Source organism: Blennius ocellaris, assembly GCF_963422515.1.
Source record: "Blennius ocellaris genome assembly, chromosome: 5".
NCBI lineage: Eukaryota > Metazoa > Chordata > Actinopteri > Blenniiformes > Blenniidae > Blennius > Blennius ocellaris.
Window position 1 is genome coordinate 6,668,316 of NC_137654.1, and position 23,206 is coordinate 6,691,521.

The following is a 23,206-nucleotide window of genomic DNA, read 5'->3' on the forward strand; positions in this document are numbered from 1 at the left end:
GGCCGACGCTGATTGAGGCTCTGCTTCACAGAACTGGAGTGAGTTGAACAAACTCCAGCTGTTTAGCAGCTAAAACTAACAAACCATTAATAATCTATATACTTATGCAGGTCGATTATTTCCCGGAGTAAAAGTTTGAAACTCTTACTTGAGCAGAGAAACTGGAGGTCACTCGTGGTGAACGGAGTCACACGGTGCTAATTCCTCTAAGGATCTGAGTAGTTGCGTATTTCTGCCAGTGGTCAAGTGGTGGAATTTTCATCTTGGCACAGCAGACCCAGGTTCAATCTGACTCCCCCCCCCCCCCCCCCCTATTTTCTAATCCATTATTTCCAGTGCACAACCTTTTCACAGGATCAGCGTGGATATGGTTGTTATAACGGCACCCACTTTACTCTGGAGTCACTAGACTTGAAATACAATCTTGCCCCACCAAGTGTTTACACCAGGGGTGTCAAACTGATTTCAGTTGAGGAGCCACATCAACCTAATGTGACCTCTGGAGGCCCAACAAGTCAACCATATTAAACTGCAGATACGGACAAATGTCAAAGTCTTTCCTTCTTTTGATATTTTTGTAACTGCAAGAATTGGCCAGTCTATTCTGAAATATACATATTAAAGGAAATCAGATATATTTGCAAAAAAAACCCTCAGTCACCTGTATGTGGGATTATAACAATTTGTCATCTGGAAATTGTTTTGACTTTACGTGTCTAAAGTATCACTTCACATAAGTTGGACTCATTGTTTTATTGTGAAAGGTGTTGCATCATGTGACCTCCACAGACGCATTAATGTCGGGGGTCAAATTCTGACCAAGGCCGGTTTTGAATGTCATTTTTGCCAATCTGGTGTTTTTAGATCAGCCTCTGTCACTTTTAATTTTTATACCTCACACTTCAAAAATCATATGGTGGCCAGAATAGATCGTCTGGTGGACCGCTTCTGGCCCCCGGGCCGCATGTTTGACACCCCTGGTTTACATCTAGAAACCAGTGATGACTAAATAAAGCTTGATGAACCAGTCTTTACCTCCTGAAGCCACTAGATGGCACTGTCTGTTCAACAAATGTCTGAAAACACCTTCATTACCAGTCTTTCAGGCTTGATCTGCAAACCAAGAGCGCCACCTGGTGGAGTCAGGAAGTATAGAAAGTGGTTCATGAAGCTTTACTGGAGCTTCTATTGACCGTCACTACTGAAACGTCTGGCTGCAGGTGCTGAATGAAGGGTGGAGGTGCAGGCGGCCTCTTGAACAGTGGTGCTGCCGAACGAGTTGGAGGAGATCAGAGCTCAAACACAACAGAGAGGAAGAAAACAAAACACACACTAAACAGGACAAGAGCGATGTCTTGTCTCCTCCACGTCCACGTCCAAGTGTCCAGGTCCACGACGTCCCGGGAGTCAGAAAGGAGGGGACTGGTATCCAGGGTTACTTTATTCAGCCCAGACAGGCCGACCAGCTCACACTAACTATGTACAATGAGCGCAGGGTCATTTACATCACAGGAGAATCAGAGTGGAGAAGAACAAACATGGTCAAATGACTGAAATCAACACAACAGTTGTGTCTCAGATTCCAGAGGCTGGAGATGCTGGTGTTTTCACCGGATCTGCAAAACAAACAAGCATCCAGTTACTCTGCAAGAACGGATCCAACATCTCAGGCTGAATTAAAGACCACAGCTCTGGTTTGTTCTCTTTGAGGCTGAAATGTTTGGACTCATGGTGCCAAATTACTCTCAGTTGGATTTTAGAAGCAAATGTGCTGCTGGACTTCTGATCATATATATAATAAGTTTTAAATAAATACAGGGGTGTGAAAGTGTTTGCTCTCTTCCTGATTCCTTACTTTTTTGCATGTTTTCCACACTTAAATGTTTCAGATCATCAAACAAATGTAAACAAATAACGAGGGATGTGTCATCTTTGACTTGAGTGTTTCAGGTACTTTCGGATGAAATGCAGCTTGTGTGAAGAATTGTGTGTGTGGGGAGAGAGCGACTGCACAGAAGGACGTGGCCACTTTGTTTAAAGTGAACAATTCTCTTCCTTCCTATAAGTAAACAGGAGGATTTGGGGGATAAAATGACTCTCACCGTGTATTTGTCCCATTTCTTCTCGGGATCGTAGGGCTCCCAGCGGCTGGCAGGGAAGATGTGCTTGTTTTTCTCATACCAGCTCCTCAACACCACTTTGCCTGCGTGAGACTTTAGAGGGAAACAAACAAACAGTGTCAACGGACACAGGAACACGCCTGTCCATCAGCTTTGACTCTCGTGTCTTCAATTAGATTTTTAAAACTTTATTTTTTATCATTTGATTGGTCATTTTTTTGTTTGTTTTTTAAAAATTCAATTACCGTATTTTCCGCCCTATAAGGCACCTAAATACCTCAAATTTTCTCAAAGGCTGCCAGTGCGCCTTATAACCCGGTGCGCCTTATATATGGAAGAATTGCTCTACTTGAGACTGCTATTTGACAGCTGAACAACCAGAAGCTTTTATTTTGACAACTCTAACTTCGCAACCGGATCTTCAGAGCGGACGACACTCCACACAACACTCATCACTCATGGTTGCACACCAACATTCTAACAAACCAAAATAAACTAGATGAAATAATTACTCCCTAAACTGGGGAACAAAAACACATAAACACAATCAACACAACACCAAGCCCAACAACGACCCACAATAACCTCCAACAACACAAAACATGAATTCCCATCATGCCTTGCATCCTGAGCTCCTCAGTGCAGCCGATAGCTGCAATGAATTATGGGAGTTTCTGTTTGTGGTGTTTTAAATGCAATTATTGGGGGTTCTATTTGGTTTGTGGTGTCGGTAATAATTGTGTTGTGTTGTGTTTTTGTTGCTTAGTTCATGTAGTTTAGTTTATTACCGGTAGTTGTAAGTTGTCAACCAGCAGTGAAGAAGGTTTTGTGTGTAGTGTCCTCCTGGCATAGGCTGCAGGTAGGACTATCAAAATAAAGTGTGTGCACCTCTCTGGGTGTTAGAATCAATGGAAAATGTAACCTAATGGCTTTGAGCTATAAAGGTTGCTGACCACTGGTCTGTTCCATGCGCCTTATAATGCGGTGTGCCTTATATATGAACAAAGTTGTAAATTATGTCAATCAATGTAGGTGCGCCTTATAATCCGGTGCGCCTTATAGTGCGGAAAATACGATACATGTTAAATTTGAAACAAAGAGCTCGGAAATGGAAAGAATCCAATTGGATGACGTTTTAGGAAAACAAAGATGAATTTGGGTGGATCCAGAATGTTGATGTAATTCTGTGCAAATCAGACAAAAACCACAAAACTTCCTTTCCCTTTGGCTGCTGAAATGCTCTTTCTTCTACCAGACCGTTCATTTACATCTGTCTGAGGTTCAGTGACGGCATCAGGTACAATATTAATGACTGACTGTCACATTGGTCACCACGGCAGTCGTCATGGAAACGTGACGCTTTGGTGCGACGGAAGGTTTTCATATAAAACAGACAAATGTAGTTAAACTAGTTCTGAAGAACTGTGAAGGTTCATTGTGTTTTATTAAAAACCTGCTCAAACTGACGCCGCCGACTGTTTTTTCTTTTATTGACGTCCGGACAGACGAGACGTTGAGGGAAAGTAGATGCAAGTGTGAAACACATTTCAACCCTTCTGGTGATCTAATATAGAAGAAATATTGCTGCAGATTTTGCACAAAAAAAAAAAAACAAGTAAAAAAGTCGTCTCATTTTTTTGAAAAGGAAAAAAGTGACCAATGTTTACAGATTAAAAACAGTTTTGGACGTCACGGTGTTAAATCCCAGCGACTCGTTGCCTTTTATTTCTGTCTGGAGAATCAGACTGTGTAAATGTTCCAATTGAGTTAATAAACTGAACTTGGTTTAAGTTGTTGCAGATGACATGAGGTGGTTGATCCTATAGACATCTCTGATTGTGTGCAAATAAACATGTTGGGGCTAATTACATCAATCACAGCTAAAGTTCTAAGACGAGACACATTTGACTGCGCCTGCGCCAGAAGATGTGTGATTGTGTTATTAATCTACATTATTGGTCAGACGAGTATAAGGGGGAGATGAAGGTTGTATCTGGGAGGCAACTTTGGCACGACACTCATTTCACAGCATGTTTCACCAGCATACTGGCTAAAAGCAGCAACAAGTGGAAAATTAAGCACAAAGTTGGTCCCGGAACATATTTACATGAAATTGACCTTGATCACAGACGACACGAGACGAAAAGGACATTTTTGTGTCCCTTTCTCCCGAACCTCCACAAGACAGAGGGTTTCTTAGTTGCTGGGGTGAGATGATGGAATTCTTTAAAGAACACATTAAAATGTTCTCAAACAATAAATACATTTTAAAATATGTTTAAGGAGATGCAGATGGAGGAATATAAAAATTTTTTACTTGCATGTTGCAATGGGGAAATTTGTTTTGTTTTCTAAATTGTTCAAATGTTTGATTTTTAAACACAATAAAGCGTTACAATGTTGTTGAATGGATCGCCGCCGTTTATGGTCATGGATTTTTCTGTACATATTCAAAGGTAATGAATAAAAAGACGATGTCTTCATCGTGCTCCTTTTCACCAGGAACTGTTCACATTACCGTATTTTCCATACTATAAGGCACACTGGATTATAAGGCGCAAATTCATGTTTTGTGTTGTTGGAGGTTATTGTGGGTTGTTGTTGGGCTTGGTGTTGTGTTGATTGTGTTTATGTGTTTTTGTTCCCCAGTTTAGGGAGTAATTATTTCATCTAGTTTATTTTGGTTTGTTAGAATGTTGGTGTGCAACCATGAGTGATGAATGTGTTGTGTGGAGTGTCGTCCGCTCTGAAGAGCCAGTTGCGAAGTTAGAGTTGTCAAAATAAAAGCTTCTGGTTGTTCAGCTGTCAAATAGCAGTCTCGAGTAGAGCAATTCTTCCATATATAAGGCGCACCGGGTTATAAGGCGCACTGGCAGCTTTTGAGAAAATTCGAGGTATTTAGGTGCCCCTTATAGTGCGGAAAATACGGTAATGTATGACCCTGTTGAGTCAAATGTGAACATGGTTGAATGAATAAATAAATAAGTGAAGAAAAAAAGAAGAAACATTATTTTTCCCCTCCAACCGGGCATTATTGAATTTACACTTCCTTGTGCTTTCCGCCACCAGGGACAGTGATGCTACTTCTTTGCAGCTTGGATATTTTATACACACTTAAACACAAAACAGATAAAGAAATATGGCAGCAAAACTTAAATTGATCAAGTTAAGACTTGCAGATTTGTGAATTCACTGCTCTGAAGACTTTTTAAGAGCCTGTCTGAAGAGGGTTAGGGTTTGGGTGCCATGAGGACGACCGCTGGTCTTTGCAGCTTCCTCTCTGCAGGTCTCACACCCGGTTCCACGCAGCTCACCTCGTCTTTCTCCACCGTGGCGTCGTTCACCAGCCGGATGTCGTCGTGGACGTCGAAGCTGAACAGCGGCCCTGTGGGACAGAAAACACGTCTCCCGTCACAGAGAGTCTGGTTGGCATGACGGTCAAACCGCTGCCTGGTTCTGGTGCTTCAGAGAAACATCCTGTCACATGGAGGGAGAATCTCAGAGCACAGAGACGTCGGTGCAGAAGAAACCCGTCGGTGATCTTTACGCTCACGTTTCTTCAGCAACACAGACGTGCAGAAGGAAAAACTCTCAAACTGTGTGAATAAAAAGAGAGCAGCTGGTAGAAACGGAGAAACAGTAAAGAACTGCAGTCTCTTAAACCTCCACAAACACAACTTGTCGTCTGTGAGGAGGTTAAAAAGCCAGTAAGCAGCGTCTCAAACCCTCGTCACTCCTGCTGCACGACGCTGGAGACACTCACCAGATTTGCCTCTGGCTTTGGTGACGATGAAGTCGTAGAAGCTGTGATGCTGAAACACACAAACAAGGAAAACCATTCAAAAACAAGAGAACGGAAATTCAATCTGACACAATTTATGCCACAAAACAATCTTTATATGTATTTTATATGTACATATTCTTTATAAATATTGTTATAATAACCTTTAAATTGACACTTCAAAGTGTTTCTTTGATGTGGTCACAGTGGATGGAATGAAATGTCTATATTTTTACAAGATCAACAGTTAGTACTGAAAATGATCACAATCTCAACATAAAGTAAATTTTAATGAAACATTCTGGAGCAGAATGTTTCAGATTCTGTCGCTGCTGTAATTCTACAACTTAACGTTTGCATTTGACTCATCAAAAATCAAGCAAAGCAGGAATTTGGCAGCGACGCGATGAAGAAGAATCTGCCAACATGACAGGGTCTGCTGAAGAGAAGCAAATCAAAACAGAGACAGGAAGTGATGTCACAATACTCACGTGTGGGATGATCAGATCCTCTTTGATATACATAAGCTGCTCCACTCCTGCAGACCTGTGGGGAGAACACATGAGGTGAGAAGGGAATTAAAACAGGCTTTAATGCTTCAGCTCCCCCTGGTGGCTGCACAAAGTACTGCACAAATACTGCAGGACCAATTTCACTGTCACAGGCAGATATTGTCAATAACGATTTGAAGAAACCGAGTCCCACTAACATGCTCAAGCAGGAATCTCCAAAATAAAAGCATCAACAAAACTCAATTACAACTGTTTTGAGTGATCTGTAGCCAAGGAAATGTCAAAATTACATTTTTAAGTCATACAATATTAAATTTTTTGTTTTCTTTATGGTAATATCATTGTAATTTACTTCACTTTCAGGTCTTGTTATGACGCATGAGGCTGTGTTGCTCCGCTACGAGACGCTCCAACATTATTTTCTAACCCACAGAACTTCTTTATAGTGAAGCCTATCATTCCACACCTCCATTCCTCCTGATGCTGAAGCTTTTGATTCAGACACGTCCAGAAATAAAGTGAAAGGAGCAGAAATTCCCTATGTAATGCCCAAATGGTGAAAAAAAAAACCCAAGCTCATTCACGTGTTTTGTTTTTTTTGTCTCTCTGGCTGCTCCGGGGCTTCGAACTAAAACAAGATGGACGTGAACCTGGTTCTTCCTGGTGGAAAAGTCCTCTGTGTGAACTCACCTGAGCTCGCTGAAATCTTTCCGGAGGACTTCTAGAGCTTTCTGCAGGAAGTTCTGGATGGTGTTCCCTTTCTTCATCTGCAGGAAAAGCAAACAAATAAAAGTGATCAATAGTGTTTGGAAAGAGGGCAGAATTCATGCAGGAAATCAGAAATATGTGGTGTTGGCAGTGTGTCACACTTTACCTTGACAGTCTTTCGATGTCCAGAACCGTCCCAGTAACTGAAGGTGATCTCGATCTCCTCACCTAAACACATTGAAGACGTCACTGTACCGAAACACGCTGGCGCCATTATTTTATACACTGTGGGGCCGTGCTGTGATGTAATATTTGCAATCATACTGGTGTGACTTTTAACTTTAAAGGTTGCATATTAAATCGGTGTCATTTGTCCAACAACGTCGTTTTTAAAGTGTTTTTTCCTAAATCCAGCCGTGGTCCTGAATGTCCTCCAGTCTAAAAGTCCCTCTACTGAGCTCTACTGAGAACAGGCATAGGTGAGAACAGGCAGTGTCCCCTGAAGACATAGGTCTTCAGGGGACACTGGATTTCAGGGCGTCCCTACATCAGAGGTTTTACTGCATACAAAAAAAAACAACGTCATGACAAACCTACGTAAATAAGATATTTTAAAACCGTGAGAGGTCGTTTGACATGAGAGCATGAACGTGTGTCCTTGTCCTTGATTGACTCACTCTTGATCTTTTCTTGTTTGAGCTCCCACTCCTGCCGGAGCTCCTCCCTCATCCGGTTCTCCTCCTCCTGCGGGGAGGAACACCATGTCCACATTGGTATTACAGTTCAAACAGGACAGCGGTTGGCTCCACCGAGGCGAGGCGAGGCGAGGCCAAGCGTCACAGACAAGTGTTCCAGCAGAAACTGGGCTCACCTCTCGGTCTCGATCGGGGAGAAAGCTGGTGTCGACGTCGGGGTTCTTCCCCAGCTTCTTCTTCTTATCCGGAGGATCTGCGGGACCGGAGTCAAACATCAGTGAGAGTTTGTTCAGTGAGGTGAAGAAAAAAGCAAGCGGTGATTGAGCAGGTCACATCCAGGGCCAGTTCCTGCAGCAGCATTTCTTCAGCACCTCGTAACGTCGTTTGATTCATGTCAAGCAGTCAAACATACACATGGTTTGATTTAATTACACTATTTTAATACTCTTTCTTTGATTTCCAATGATTTTAGCTTTAGGTTGTGAACGTTTTGATCCACATGTCAAGATGAGAAAATCTTTCATTGACATTGTAACGCCGTCGACGCGCGGCAGCATGTCAACTGTACTACCCAGACACTCACAGTCCTGCTCTTCCTCCTCCTCCTCCTCTTCCTCCTCCTCCTCGTCCTCATCTTCCGGATTGAAGGACAGCCTGGCAATTTTCCTCTTCTGCTCCTCTTTTCTCTTTTTCTCCTTTTGCTTCTCAAGCTTCCTGCAGAGAGCAGAGCACAGGCTTGTTTGAACATTTCAGCTTCCTCAAATTGCAACAAATACCAACAACGGATGTGTTATAATTCTCATTACCATTTCATGAAGCAATTATAGAGTGCTTTTTTTCTGCCTTGAGATTTGTGTGTGGTATTTGGAGCGACATAAATAAAACTGAGTTAGATTGAATTGTACAGAACAGGTAAATGAAATACGAGGGATGCACAATATTGGTATCTGCAGATGAACACAAAAACATTAAGCTTTGGTATGAGACAGTGATTGTCGTACGCCGATTTATTAATCTTCCTGTAGGTAAACAGTGATTATGCCACGATCACGCCATGAGCGTGACCTTTCAGGGTAAAGAATATAAAGACGTCATCACATGATGAGTGTCTGGTCGGTGCCCACAGGGGCGTTTCTCTGGCAACACAAACACACCGCATCCAAAAAAGAAGATTTCCCGTCAACCTCAACACTTTCATACAAGACAGAGCAGAGCGGAGCGTCTTGCTACACACTGCCTTAGGAACCGAGCTCGCTGTGGTGCATGCATACGCTGCAGCTCGCCGTGGTGCACGCACATGCTGCAGCTCGCGGTGGTGCATGCACACGCTGCAGCTCACCGTAGTGTATGTACACGCTGCAGCTCGCACGGCTCAGAGTGACGCACAGCGCCTGAATGCCTCGTCTGCTCCTGGACTTCAAACCAAACCAAGATGGCGGCCCGGTTCCAAACTTTCTTTAATTACTAAAACAGTTTGGCGAAAAGTATTTCTGGAAACATTTGAGTCGAGAAATAATGTGCGCAGCTGCTGAGTTTGTCCTGGTTTTGGTTCGACTATAGTGAGTTTGGACCTTTTACAAATGTTTCATGATACGCCGCACGATTCCAGCAGCTTACTTAGACACAGTTGACGGGATTCTGCCTTGTGGACGTGAGCTGCAGGGAGCTCTGGGGCGACGCCATGCCACGCGGCTGAAAACGTGTCTGACCGCACCCAGCATGCACTGCGGTGCGCTGCACTTAACACAATGAACGGGAAGCGGGAAATTGACGGATCCCGTGAAGCGGGATTTTTTGATGCACCGACGTGCGTGTCGACTCTGGATGATATCGGTATTGGTAATATTCTATTTTATTAATGTCGTCATATTCAATATAATATAATTAATCATGTAGCTGTTCAGGCTTTATCACCAATTCTGTGTACAAACTGGTAGAAAAACAAACGTATCAACCTAATCAAAAAAAGAACCAATGAGCTGGATGTTCTGTTCCATTCAAATAAGACAGAATCTGGTTCGACGTTATCTCGCTGAATTAAACTCAAAGCAATTGCTTCCCTGATAAAGAGTTGATCTGAAAGGCCTGGAAGTATGGTTCACATGTGGAGTTTAATGGTTTTACTGTACAGGATTTATTTATTTAAAAAAAAACCTCTATCAGGCTCTTAAATGTCAAAGATGTGCGTGAAAGATGGAGAGTATCTAGAAGAACCTCGGCATACACATAACTTCAACCTCTGTAAAGGCCTCATTCAGGAACAGAGGCAAACTGATCTCAAGCCAGTTCCTGTGGGACAAGGACGGATCACTCACAGCTGGAGCTCCTTGGATTGCTCCTTTTTGGCCAGCTGCTTTTCTCGCTCCTTCACCAGCGCCTCCTGCTTGGCCTTCATGTCATTCAGAGTCACCAGACCTAGCAGAAACAGACCCCCCCCCCAGAAAATATATGAATGAGAACTCTCATGGTGAAATTACCAGCGCATGTCAACATAATGACTATGATAATATTATAACATGCCCCCTCCCTGCCCCAGACAGCCTGTCCTCACTACTGAATTACAGTGGCCCCACCCCTAAGCTGGCGTCACTCTGATGTGACGTCAACCTCTCAAAGACACTGACCCACGGTGCTGGACTTGAGCTCAGCCTCCACAGCGTCGTAGTGAGCCGAGAACTTCTTGTCGATGTTGGCCTTCACCATGTTGTCCTGCAGAGGGAAGGGGAGAAGGTGAAAACTTCATTTGAAAAACCACGTCACGGCTCTATTGTCTATTTCTCATGATAAGAGAAATCCATACACGTTAGCTAGCTCAAGCTGGGCATGTTTGTTTCAACAGTGGGAACTTTTGAGCAAACAAGTCTATTGTAAACAAGATAATAATAAAAAATAATAACAATAAAGAGGCTCAACACCCTTTAATTTTGTGCGAAAATATATATTTCTAATAAAGTATAAAACGTGTCTAACTTGTGAGATATTGAAAGAAAAATAAGTGCCAAAATTATTCCACTAGTCTTGATTATATTTTAGGCTGATTCTTCCCTAGTATATATGAAAAACAGTTAAAAATATAATTAGTAAATTGCACAAATTCAGTGACTTAATCACGATTTATTGTAAGTTTTATTTCACGTCAAAACTCCCTTCTTTTTGTATTTGTAGAGCATATACAGTGAAAGTACATGAAAACATAATTTAATCCATTTTTATTGACTGTTGTGTATCGCGCGTGTTTACATTGATAACTACACATGCGCGAGAGGTCACCAGTTAACTCGGAGGCCACTGGATGCGAAACACCAGTACCACCGTAAATGATACTGGGCGTCTCAAAACGTTGTTTGTGTGGGCCGCGGTCGTGGTTTATCTGGGATGTGTGGACTTATATTAACCAGAAACACGTTTTAAATCGTTCTGGGACGTCCCATACCTCAGCAATTTTCTGTTTGAGCTGTTCGAGGTGCTCGCGCTCCTTTTCTCGTTTCTTCATGAGCTGCATGGCTCTGCCCGCCTCGCTGGCAGCTCCTTTGTATTGCGCCATGTTGGCTTCTGTCTTCTCTTCGTCCGCTCACAAGAAATCTTTATAACACAGCCGCTGAAGAAATACACTTGTATCGGGAAGATTTTCCAACTTGCAGAATCCGCTCCGGCCTGATCGCAACAAACTCCCAGTGCATTCTGGGTAGCTGCGTCATAGGAGTGACACCTTCATGGTCCTGAGAAAAACCTCGGAATTATGAAAGACATAGAAGAAGGAGCGTGTTTACAACAGAAACGCTAAAAAGGCATAACGTTTGTGACATCGACACTCATCAGCAATAAAGCAAGAATCTAAAGACTTACAAATATAAATGTTAGCTTTTAATAGATATAACAGGATGTGGCTGATTAACATATTAACATTATGTGAACAAAATATTTTACATTTCTACAAAATTGAGGCAAATCAAGAAAACAACTTGAACACTTTGTTTTGTTGTGCAAACCATTTTTAATTAGTAGAACTTAGCTGGACTCTGTGATTTGTAAGACAAGGACTTTTGATAACTCTCACCTGAATAAGTAGCAGCGCTGGACGGGGACGGGGGAACTTCTCCCATCTGCTTTGTGTAGGACTTCTTTTTTTCACAGTTGAATGACAACAAATCATCCCTGAAGATTTCATCCAGTTACAGTGAATAGTTTTTGCAAAAAGTTGGTAAAACACATACAAACATACAAACGAAAAAAGAAATAACAAAAAAAGAGTAAACTCAAACGGACACTTGGTAGAGCGCATACCTTTGCAAATGCTACAATTGTTTGCAGAATCAAGTTAGCATCGCAAGCACATTTTTCCACAGTTATTTGGGGATTTAGTCAGGAATAGCTGTTAACTTCCCAAAATCTAATCAATTGGTCCTTGAAAGTAAAGCGAACCTGAAGTGGTTCTAATTTGGAGGAGTTTAAGGTAAGTTAAAGGGTTTTCCCATCCACTTCAATGTTAAAAATTATTTTAAAAAGTTTAAATATTTACAAAAGTTATCAAGAAGTCTGAAAAGTGATTTAAGTTAATTTGTAAGTTTATAGTTTTAAAAGTTGAAATGTTCAAATTGGTGAAGATTTGGAGGACGTTTCGACTGAAGAATTACCAAAAAAATATCCCTATGTGTTCACAATATAATACAACATATCAAGACTGCCTTTAAAAAGCTACACATTTTTATAAAAAAAAAAAAAAAAAAAGCTGAATTCGCCAAGCTTTGAATTGTTCTAATAGCACTAAAGGGGGGCATGTATGTACTGTATATATAAATGATGCCACGCCCCGAACGAAATTAGATCTATCTATCTATCTATCTATCTATCTATCTATCTATCTATCTATCTATCTATCTATCTATCTATCTATCTATCTATCTAGCTATCTATCTATCTAGCTATCGATCTATCTATCGTGTTTATGTTGAAGACCAGCAGGGGGCGCTGTGGCCCGTCGTTCAGGATGGAATATCCCCGGTTAGGCTGAGGAAGAAGAACCGAACAGGAATGAGGAAACGCCGGTAAACAAACTCCCCCAACCATCATCCACTGACCGAGCCGGCCAGGTAACGTCTGCCTCTGTCATGGAGGGGAGCAGCCGAGCTGCGGGCCGCGAGGAGCCCGTCACCGGGAGGAAGCTGGTCCTCCACGTCGATCTCAACAACACCATCCTGGTGTCGGACGCAGTGACCGGCCAGGGGACCGTGGCTGCTCTGGACTACTTCCTGACCACGGTCACCTGGGGCCGGAAGAACAAACAAGGTAACAGGACCGAGGCTTCTCCTTTCAAAACCACCATGTACTGTACTTCTTCTGTACTTCACTCTAAATATAAGCGCTGCTATTTCCCGAACATTTACCGAATGAATGAAATACTAAGGTGTCTTCTAAACAGGGGCGGTGTTTCGGATTATCTGGTTTCCCCGTTAATTGGTGACTTGACTTCCGTCAGCTTCTGTCATTGCCGATGATAATAATAATAATAATAACCGCAGGTTTTCGAACGAGACTCACAAATAGTATAACACTTCGAAGCTTTATAATAAATGTGTTTGGGTTTTTTATTCATTCATTTCATTCATATGACATTCATATGACATGCATATGTCATATGAATGTCATATGAATGAAGACATACAACACGTCTCCAAAAATATATACGCCATTTGATGATAATAATTAAATGATTGCTTATGAAAATATATTCATACAAAATATTTAATTCTATACAACACATACATACACACACCTCATATATCTGGTCATCATGCCTGTAAAGGGGTGTGAAGAAGTAGACTTATCAAGTACCCCTTCTCCAGTATTCAATTATTATTCTGTAATAACAACAGTTAGTATGACACACACACACACACACACACACACACACACACACACACACACACACACACACACACACACACACACACACACACACACTATATATATATGTTTGCATGCATATGCATTCATTCACACAGTTCTCCCCTATCCAATATGCCTGTTCACCCCCAAAAAAGGAAAAAAGAAATTGGTACAATAGCTAAAAGTGCTCTCACCATTAGGAAATGTACAGCGGCAATAAACGGCTCAACAGCAAAAAACGTTAAAAGAGCCAAGATGTCTAAAAATGGCTAAACTGGTCAAATCAATGGGAAAACAAATTTTGGAGTTAACTAAAAATATAATAAAATACATCTCAAATTTAGTGTAAATAGTGAAATAATTTAAGTAAAATAAATTGCCACTTTTATGAATTTATGACACATTTATACATTTAATTCAAATTGTAATTAATTATTTAATGTGCATTTGTTGATTTAATTTTGACACATTTAATCCTCCATATGACACTTCATTAATGCAACCTTTATTTTTTGTAGATGCATCAATTTATTAAATTAGGGGGGGTGTTTAGTTTTGCGGCTCCAGACAAATATTATTGGTGGAAAACACTGAAAAAGTCTCTTTTGGCCATGAAGGTTTCAGAGGCGTGTTCCTGTGTGTTTTCAGGAGGCTGGGATTGGCTGAGCGACTCCCCCTCCCTGCTGCCCCCCTGCAGCGATGCTGTCAGCTACTACTCCGCGTTCGGCCGGACGCTCGGCTTCACGTCTGGCGCCGGCCGGCGTTTCCGCGGCGTCCTGGACCAACATCTGGATCTGCTCCGCTGGCCCGAGGGCGTCAAGGTGAGAAGAGAGCCGTTCCCAGACGCTGACATTTCAATGAATCTCTGTGACCCAACGGGATGAAGACCCACCGACCTCCTCGTTAACTGGCCAGTGGATTTCACTTATATGGCACTTTTCCACTGTTTGAGCTGCTTTACGTCTCAGTGTAGATTGCAACAAGCATGGTATCACTCGAATGAGCTGTTCTCTGACATGGTTGAGTCTTTCATCTGAATATGAGCTCAATGTAAAGATATTCATCAGTTAAAGGAGTCATGTCATGCAGCTTCCCAACACTTTCACATGGTTTAAAGTTTCTTGCCCCAAATCCAGCTTTTCCTTGGTTTTCCCTCCATTTTAATATTGGATTATAGGAGCTGCATTCAGAATCTGCTGTGTCTGTGTGAGCTGGACTTGCATTTATTATGGAACATTTCTGTGCTGCACCTCATATTTTGACTTTGTGGTCGTCTCCTATTTACCCTCATTGTTGTTGTTTTTGTTGCTAAGTCCGGATAAGATGTTCGTTGTGGTTTGACTCCAAACAAACTCTTCTGTTAACAGTCTGAAGCAAAATACCCACGTTTGTACTCGTGATGTTATTCTCAGCCAGCGATCTGCAACCTTTGTGACCAAAAAGAGACCGTTTCACAGTTTTATCCCCGATATATATAATTTATCCGGAGCTACAAAACATGAACCGTACATATGTACGTGTCTAAACTGAAGAAAACAGATCTTTAGGAAAAATTGCAATCGCATCATCAAAGCAGCTCCACCGTGTGACGAGGATCCGGGCTTCTGACTCCTCCTCCACTCTGTCCTCCGCAGGCAGACAAAGATTTGTCTCTGAAGGGCGAGGACGGACGGACGTACCACTGGATCCTCCCGTCCTTCTTCCAGCTGCTGCGAGACCTGGCACAAGAAGGCCTGCAGTTCGCCGTCGTCTTCCGCACGTTCGGGTCCGACCTTACCCGAGTGCTGAGGGCAGTCTCCCGAGCTCTGAACGAGGGGGCTCACCCACTGTTCCCAGACCTGCCGGACCTGAAGGTAACGCACCGGCTCACCTGGATCCACGTGTTTTTACTGCCAGTGGATAGTCTTGGGCCCAATCCCAATTCTATTTTGTACCCCCACCCCTACCCCTTAGCCCTTCGCCTCCAAAACGAGGGCAAAGGCAAAGGGGTAAAAATTTCAGCCCTTAGATTTGGGAGCCCCTCCCCCTCTCCCTCTGCTCAGCCCCGCCCCTCTCCCTCTGCTCAGCCCCTCCCCATCTCACTCTGTCTCACAGTTATGACATCATAATACGGCGCCGTTACATCAGCAGAGCTGAGCCACGGATGTTTGTTGATTTTCCAGCAGGAGCGTTTCCTGCCGTCCCAAATTCAACGTGTTGCAGCAGCTTGGCTGCTTTGTTTCGTTTTCCACCTTTTCCTCATCAAGGTGAAGAAATAGACGGAGACATGGATTACTTCAGTTTTTGTATTTGGACTTCAGAAATATTTCCTCATTCACCATGTGAAAGCGGAGGAGGTTCCTGGTTTGCTCAGGGGTCCCTGTTTTCAAAACACCCATATTAGAAGACTTTGGAACGATACAGTGTAATAATAAAATGTTATAAACACGGTCTCTACCAAACAAATACACACGGAAGCTCCATACAGCAGCACTACTGCTGTTCTTACTAGAATAAAACAAAACAGGTTTATATAACTTTAGAAGCGTACATATGTGAAATGCGAGTCCTTGTTGGTGAGTTATGTGGAAGTTTGAAACTCCTCCTACCCCTCTGTTTAAGTGTGCATCTGTAAACGCTCCGTCTAGAGGGGTGAATAGCCCTTCCCCTCACCCCTCCGCCTCTGCTCACTAGTGAAATGAGACACCCCTCAGACTCTCGTGAACGCGCAATTCAAAGGGGTAGGGGTCAGATGAAGGGCTAAGGGGTAGAATTGGGATTGGCCCTTGCAATGCTTATTCGGTACCTCAGGTCTTAACCGGGATGATTTTAGCGGCGAGAGTATTAAAAATGTCCGCTCCTGAAATGAGTCTTTTCAAACCGCCAGCCTTGCACAGTCAGCGGCCGCAGCCTAAAGAGCCTCGTCCTCAGACAGAGAAACACAACAGTCAATGGCAACACCGCACAATACCGTTGATGTACGGCGGCAGCGTGACAAAAGAGCTGCAGAGTGGTCAGAAAACCTCATGTGAATCCTTTACATCCTCACCTGTCGGGCTCTGAAACCACCACATGGGGGAAAAAAAATAAAAAAAATGGTCCGTCCTCCTCTTATAAGTGGTGCTTTTACTTTGACGCTGAGGCCGATGAGCCGACTGTCCTCTGGTCTGTCATGTTGGCCTCGGCCATGTCGGCAGTGAACATGACAGACAGCCTTTCAGATATTCTGTCAAAAAAAAAAAAAAAATTCAGCCAACGTGACTTTTGTTCCAGAGACGTCCGTGACCTTTACATGTGGTGACGTTTTATTGCTGACATAGCAGTTAATTTAGGCTTTGCTTTAATGACACTGTTTTGGATTTTGTGCTGACGACACATTGAGCATAGTTGTTCTTCTCTCTCTCTCTCTCGCTCTCGCTCTCGCTCTCTCCCTCTCTCTGTCTCTCTCTGGCTCAGCTGAGTGTGGACTTGAGTCCAGGAAAGATCCGCTGCAGTAAGACAAAGATCGTTCTGAGCAGAGCCGCCGACCGCGTGTCGTCTCAGGACGGAGAGCGGGCGCCGTACGACTACCTGAGCGCCGCCCGGGGCCTCGGCGGCTTCGAGGACGACTACAACTGGTCGGCTCCGTCATTTCACTCAGCTTCACTTCCTCCACCTGTTACACTCATTTCAGTTTGGTCGCAAGTTAAAGGAAACCTCAATAACCTCAGAATAACAGAAACTCCCCTTATATTTCTATCTTACAGCAAACAGATGAGTTTACACTGTGCAACTTTAATGCTAAATTCAATAAAAAAAAGCTACAAATATCAATTTTATGTATATATTTTTTTACTGTTTATGGCTTAAAATATAGTTAAAAACACGATTAATTCCAGGAGGACGTCAGCCTGCATTGTGCTACTGTCATTAAACGTCCTAGTTGGTTTGAGGAAGTTACCAGACTTGGTCACAATGAAGCCTGAAGAGTTGGTTTAAAAAAAAAAAAAAGCTCCATTTCAGGATGTTTCAATCTTCTTCTCATGTCTTAGGTTGTGTCTATTGTTCTTTCTAAAACAAAGTGAATACATTAGAAAGGACCTGTTCTTGGAAAACAAAATTCGGACGTCATCTTGTTTGGCCGGCATGTCCGACATCCCTGCGTTTTCTTGGCTCCCCTCCAGGTGGGCCTGTAACGCGTATTCTCTCCGGGGAGGGAAGCCCTTGTGGGTCGACCCGTTTGACCAGGACGTCCAGCACATCTTCATCGACGACAACATCCGACAGAACGACGAGGACACCGTCGTTAATCCCAAGGTACCGAAAGGTCAACGAGCCCTGGGACGTTTCTCTAGAAGGCCGATCATTTCACTTTACTGCAGCGGAAACGTTTCAGGCCGGGCTTCCTCACGGCTTTTCTGTTACTTTAGATGTTCCATCCAGTTGATTTGAGGCTGAGTTTCCCCCGTGCGTGTGCGTGTGCGTGTGCGTGTGCGTGTGCGTGTGCGTGTGCGTGTGTGTGTGTGTGTGTGTGTGTGTGTGTGTGTGTGTGTGCGCGTGCGCGTGTGTGTGTGTGTGTTGGAATATTAATTCATCACTGCAGCGGCATGAGAAGTTCTGCGTTCCCACCCATGAGGATTATTTACAGTTTTTTTTCAATTGTTTACACGCAATTTTTATCCCCCGCCGTGGCTGATAGGCCCCGAAGGGGGATCTTGAAACAGTCTCCATCCGTACGTCCGTACGTCCGTACGTTCGAACGTTTCTACCTATATCTCGGCAACCCCTGGGCCCACAGTGACCAAACTTCACATGTGGATACATCTCAGAGGGGGAAGGGATACTATGGTGACCTTGACCTAATTTGCATATCAAGTAGGTCACAGGGTCACGAAGTGCTTAAAAACACATTTTGGGCTCTGGAGGCCTAGGTTTTTGAGCTAGGGCTCTGAAATGTTATACACACATGATACACACTCCAGGGATAACCTCCAGTACACCAAGTGACCTGACCTTGACCTTGAAGATTGGTAGGGTCTGAAGTTTGCTCGTCATGGTTGCACAATACATGTATTTTCATATAAACATTTCTCCTCATTTCTCAGCAGTTCCTGGGCCCACAGTGACCAAACTTCACACATGGACACTCCACCTGGGGAGAAGGGGCACCATGGTGACCATGACCTAATTTGCATATCAGGTCACAGGGTCACTAAGTGCATAAAAAACACCTTTTGGGCTCTGGAGACGTATTTTGACATAGCTTATGAAGAAGACCTCTCAGATTCTACATAATTATCTACTAGGACCCATGGAACACCCTCTAGTGTACCAAGTGTGCTGCCTTAGAGCTGGCTTTGTGAGAAAATATAAAGCCCTCCGGCGGGGGATTAGCCGAGCAACGGCCTTCTTGTTTAAAACCAGGTTCTTTTTTACAAAATAGAATCACAATTATCCAAACACCACACTCAATTAGCATAATTCCAAGATTGTTTGCAAAATGACACACTTCAGTCAAAACATATACATATTTGTGAAAATGCTTTCATTTTCATTTCGTTTTCATTTAACCAACACAGTCCTCAATGATCAGACACTATTGCAGCCAGTTTCACACTGCTGGGATAAATAAAAAACTAATTGTAGGAAATAGCATGTGCTAGATTTTTGGCCAGACATTGTTATGTAAGGGATAATTTAGATTAAAAAAAATTGTGACAAACCCACAACATTGTTCATGAGTAGTTTGAGATCGAGGGAGAATGTACACAAATAAACTTACCAACCGCTGCACAACACTGATGCTGCAGACTGAATAGTTCAAGTGTTTATTTCAATACTTACAGTATTTCTTATCATAATCAGTTACAGTAATCGACCAACAATAAAATCAATGAAACAAATACAATCTGTAAACAAATCAAAATGACTGAATGAAGTTCATACACTTGACCTGCGTGCTGCGTTTTCAAATTAGCACACGTGTGTTTCCACACCTGGTGGATGTGATTCTCCAGTTTGTTCATTAGTGTGGTCGTTGGCAATGACAAGGAAGTGACGTCACAATCCTGACCTGTGTTTGAGGTGTGAAAATGTGTGTAGAGTTTTACAAAGCACTGTGTGTAATGTTTTGCCAAAAGGATGAAGCAAACATTGTGTGTAATGTTGTGCAAATCTGTGGAGGTGTTTTGCTCCTTGGAGTAGAATTTCGCAAATTGTGTGCAAATTTTTATTTTAGTGTGTAAACAATCGTAAAAAACTGTAAGACTACTCAACTCAACTCAACTTTATTTATAAAGCGCTTTAAGCAGCCGTAGCTGAGACAAAGTGCTGTACATTGAAATAAAAATATATAAGAAGCAACATAAAAAACATTAAAACAATAAAAAAGTTAAAGCAATAAAAACAATCAGATGGTAAAACAATAAAAAAAACATAAAAAGTTAAAACAAAACGAAGGCACTAAATCCAGAGCAGAGTCTCACGCTGAGGTAAAAGCCAAAGAATAAAAATGGGTTTTAAGACGAGTTTTAAAAATGGACAGTGAGGGGGCTTGTCTAACAGGGAGGGGGGGGGGGGGGGGGGGGGCATTCCAGAGGTTAGGACCAGGCAGGTCATTTTCCAAGAGGTCTGACTGGACGGGAGGCGGAGCTTTTACACTCACTGTGATCTTCTCCAGAACGTGTCCCGGTCCAGAGCAGGTTAGACATTCAGAGTCAGTTGCCACGGTGATTAAAACCCAGGGTTAACCCTGACGTTCCCTCCATAAGAGCAAACCCAGAGTGTTGGTGTCGGCGTCTGGTGCTTAACTTCAGGACGTATCCAGCAAGCTCAGTGAGCAGCTGTGTGTAACCTCCTCTTCCGGCAGGTGTTCGTGGCCCCGGGCGGCTCCGACACCCGGACGGCGTCCACGGCCGAGCTGTACGACGTCAGCCTGGTTCAGACCGACCTCCTGCGGGCCATCGCCGACCCCAACTACTTCACTCAGCGCGTCCACATCTGCCTGGAGAACTACCAGAGCAATCTCCAGCAGGGGGCGGCGTAGAGCGCGCTTTACTGTCACCGTCGCCAGAGCGGAGAGGAGATGAGTTGAGCACAGTGACACACGGAGAGTCGTCTGAAGCTGGAAGAGAAACCGGAGGAAGCTGTTTCTCACATCTGGATCAGGTGAAGCGTTCCAGAGGGTTTCAGATGAGAGGAAGCAGGAATCAGTTCACAGGATCAACATGAACGACTCGGGCCTCCTCCGGTCTCCTGAGAGGAGTCAAGTCAGGTTCCCTGACACTTTCAAGCCACTTCTGTTTTATTTTTTTTAACTCTAGGTGGGAGATTTTCTTTGTTTTTTTTTTGCTTCCCATGTTTACATCCTCGTATCCTGACGTCAGCATGAATCTTCCCCGACGACTGAAGCGACTAATTAACTGAATGTGACTCGGTTGTGGAAACGTAGTGTTAAACCCACCGCAGGAGCACCAACCAGTCTCAGCAGCTGAGAATCACCAAAACAGACCACTAGATCAATAATGTGCTCGTTGAAGAACAGTCATTCATACCCATAATGCACTGCTCTGATGAGACACATCAATGAATTTCCAATATTGTTTACAAAGGATAATAAACAATGAGTGAATCATTAATAGGGTTGAATTTGTGTGGAAGGTTTTAGTGAGTTTATTATGGAGCTTCCAGCTATTTTTAATTGCTTTATTTTTCTCAGGTCAGTTTTGAAGAGGCAGCAGCTTTTTATCACACGTCTCTCATATGTAATGAGAGATGATATTAGGATTTTTTTTTTTTAAACAGAAGCATTTATTGTTATTGTAAGAATTTGGGATATTTTAAGTAGCGGATTTTATTTTACTACAGTGACAAGAATTTTTTTTTTTAAAGGTTTGGACATAAAAAAAAAAAAGAAACATTTATATGAATAAGACAAATGTCTTTGTTATGTGGAGGTTTGAATTTACATGAAAAAGAAAAGAAAGAGTAAAAAGAATTGTAAACATATTTAATCCTCCCCTTCATGCGTCTTTATCAACAACTTGCTTCACGAGTCCTTAAGTTTTTCTTCATTTCAACCTGCAGCTTCTTGGTTTTTGTTGGAGGGAAAATCTCTGTGACGTTACATCAGATTGTTTTTGCTGTAATGTTCATCAGGAAGTGACGTCATCTCTCATTTCAATCTCCAACACATCAACCTCGTCCACATGAAGTGTTCCATCGCTGAGTTTTCAGAACTCTTCCCCTGATATGCGACTGGACTGTGTTCCTGATTATCCTCATGATTGTGTAGATTGAGACTTTTCAGCCAAAGCTCCTGCAGGCCGACGGTGAAATCCTCCGGACACCTTCGTCACGTCATGTTTTCTACTTATTTATTTTCCTGTGGACTCTCATGTCATGTGAAACATCTCCATGAAATAAAAAGGATTCTTTGAAGCTGCTCGGTGTTTTGCATCATGACAACAAACCACAATAACATTGATCAACAGTTTTGCTCGTCCAGCAGCTCTGGTGCAGCTTCTCCACCTCCACGTCAAGACGGGACGATTTGCTGGAAAAGGAGTTGATTTCACGTCGATTGATTCTCGTTACTTGGGGGACATTTTCAATGCAGCTTCATGAACTACTGTCTTTATCTCCTGAAGCCACTAGATAGCACTGTTTCATCAACAAATGTTTGAAAACACTTTCATTACCAGTCTTTCAGTCTTGATCTGCAAACCAAGAGCGCCACCTGGTGGAGTCAGGAAGTATAGAAAGCGGTTCATGAAGCTTTACTGGAGCTTCATTTGGCCTTCACTAGCAGACGGTTAAAGCGGGAAGAACAGCAGGTCACATATATCAATAAGACGCTTTAGGAGACGTCTCGGTGTCGACGTTGCCATGACACTATACACTTGCCATCTCAACCCTGGTGTTTATTATCCCCCTCCGTAGCCTATAGGCTCCGAAGGGGGATCTTGAAACAGTCTCCGTACGTACGTCCGTCCGTTCGAACGTTTCTACCTATATCTCGGCAACCCCTGGGCCCACAGTGACCAAACTTCACATGTGGATACATCTCAGAGGGGGAAGGGATACTATGGTGACCTTGACCTAATTTGCATATTAAGTAGGTCACAGGGTCACGAAGTGCTTAAAAACAATTTTGGGCTCTGGAGGCCTACGTTTTTGAGCTAGGGCTCTGAAATTTTATACACACCTACTAGTACTCTGGGGACACCCTCCAGCATACCAAGTGGCCTGACCTTGACCTTGACCTTGACCTTGAAGATCGGTAGGGTCTGAAATTTGGTCGCCATAGTTATTATCTACTAGGACCCATGGAACACCCTCTAGTGTACCAAGTGTGCTGCCTTAGAGCTGGCTTTGTAAGAAAATATAAAGCCCTCTGGCGGGGGATTAGCCGAGCAACGGCCTTCTTGTTTGTTTTTTTTGTTGTTTTAATTGTTTATTTTATATTGCCTGAGTTGTAATATTTTGTTATGTTTTTATTTATATGATGTGACGGCTGGGATGCCCTCAAACACAGAAGAGGTGGGT

At 43.0% G+C, this 23,206-nt stretch overlaps 2 protein-coding genes across 2 annotated transcripts; one reads left to right on the forward strand and one right to left on the reverse strand.

The window, feature by feature from the left end:
• Positions 1 to 1,423: 1,423 nt before the first annotated feature.
• fam50a (family with sequence similarity 50 member A) lies at positions 1,424 to 11,482 on the reverse strand. The gene is made up of 13 exons (XM_080497104.1): positions 11,250 to 11,482; positions 10,441 to 10,525; positions 10,132 to 10,231; positions 8,400 to 8,530; positions 7,993 to 8,069; positions 7,799 to 7,865; positions 7,288 to 7,349; positions 7,104 to 7,180; positions 6,393 to 6,447; positions 5,884 to 5,932; positions 5,435 to 5,505; positions 2,103 to 2,213; positions 1,424 to 1,616 (listed from the first exon to the last, which is right to left on the reverse strand). The coding sequence occupies exons 1-13, from the start codon at positions 11,358 to 11,360 to the stop codon at positions 1,608 to 1,610; spliced, it is 1,005 nt and encodes a 334-aa protein (XP_080353230.1). The 5' UTR covers positions 11,361 to 11,482; the 3' UTR covers positions 1,424 to 1,607.
• A 1,407-nt stretch (positions 11,483 to 12,889) lies between these two features.
• On the forward strand, positions 12,890 to 22,007 carry LOC308130629 (uncharacterized protein). The gene is made up of 6 exons (XM_080497042.1): positions 12,890 to 13,102; positions 14,351 to 14,523; positions 15,337 to 15,555; positions 17,138 to 17,298; positions 17,845 to 17,977; positions 20,529 to 22,007. The coding sequence occupies exons 1-6, from the start codon at positions 12,925 to 12,927 to the stop codon at positions 20,703 to 20,705; spliced, it is 1,041 nt and encodes a 346-aa protein (XP_080353168.1). The 5' UTR covers positions 12,890 to 12,924; the 3' UTR covers positions 20,706 to 22,007.
• Positions 22,008 to 23,206: the final 1,199 nt, after the last annotated feature.

What these genes read in the sequence shown, in the direction of transcription:
- LOC308130629 (XM_080497042.1), top strand. Translation starts at nt 12,925, where the DNA reads ATGGAGGGGAGCAGCCGAGCTGCGGGCCGCGAGGAGCCCGTCACCGGG. An exon ending in CAGACCTGCCGGACCTGAAG is followed by an intron (nt 15,556 to 17,137) that starts GTAACGCACCGG and finishes TCTCTGGCTCAG; the next exon opens with CTGAGTGTGGACTTGAGTCC. An exon ending in TTCGAGGACGACTACAACTG is followed by an intron (nt 17,299 to 17,844) that starts GTCGGCTCCGTC and finishes GCTCCCCTCCAG; the next exon opens with GTGGGCCTGTAACGCGTATT.
- fam50a (XM_080497104.1), bottom strand. Translation starts at nt 11,360, where the DNA reads ATGGCGCAATACAAAGGAGCTGCCAGCGAGGCGGGCAGAGCCATGCAG. An exon ending in GCTCAAGTCCAGCACCGTGG is followed by an intron (nt 10,232 to 10,440) that starts GTCAGTGTCTTT and finishes TGTTTCTGCTAG; the next exon opens with GTCTGGTGACTCTGAATGAC. An exon ending in CAAAGCCAGAGGCAAATCTG is followed by an intron (nt 5,506 to 5,883) that starts GTGAGTGTCTCC and finishes TCTGTCCCACAG; the next exon opens with GGCCGCTGTTCAGCTTCGAC.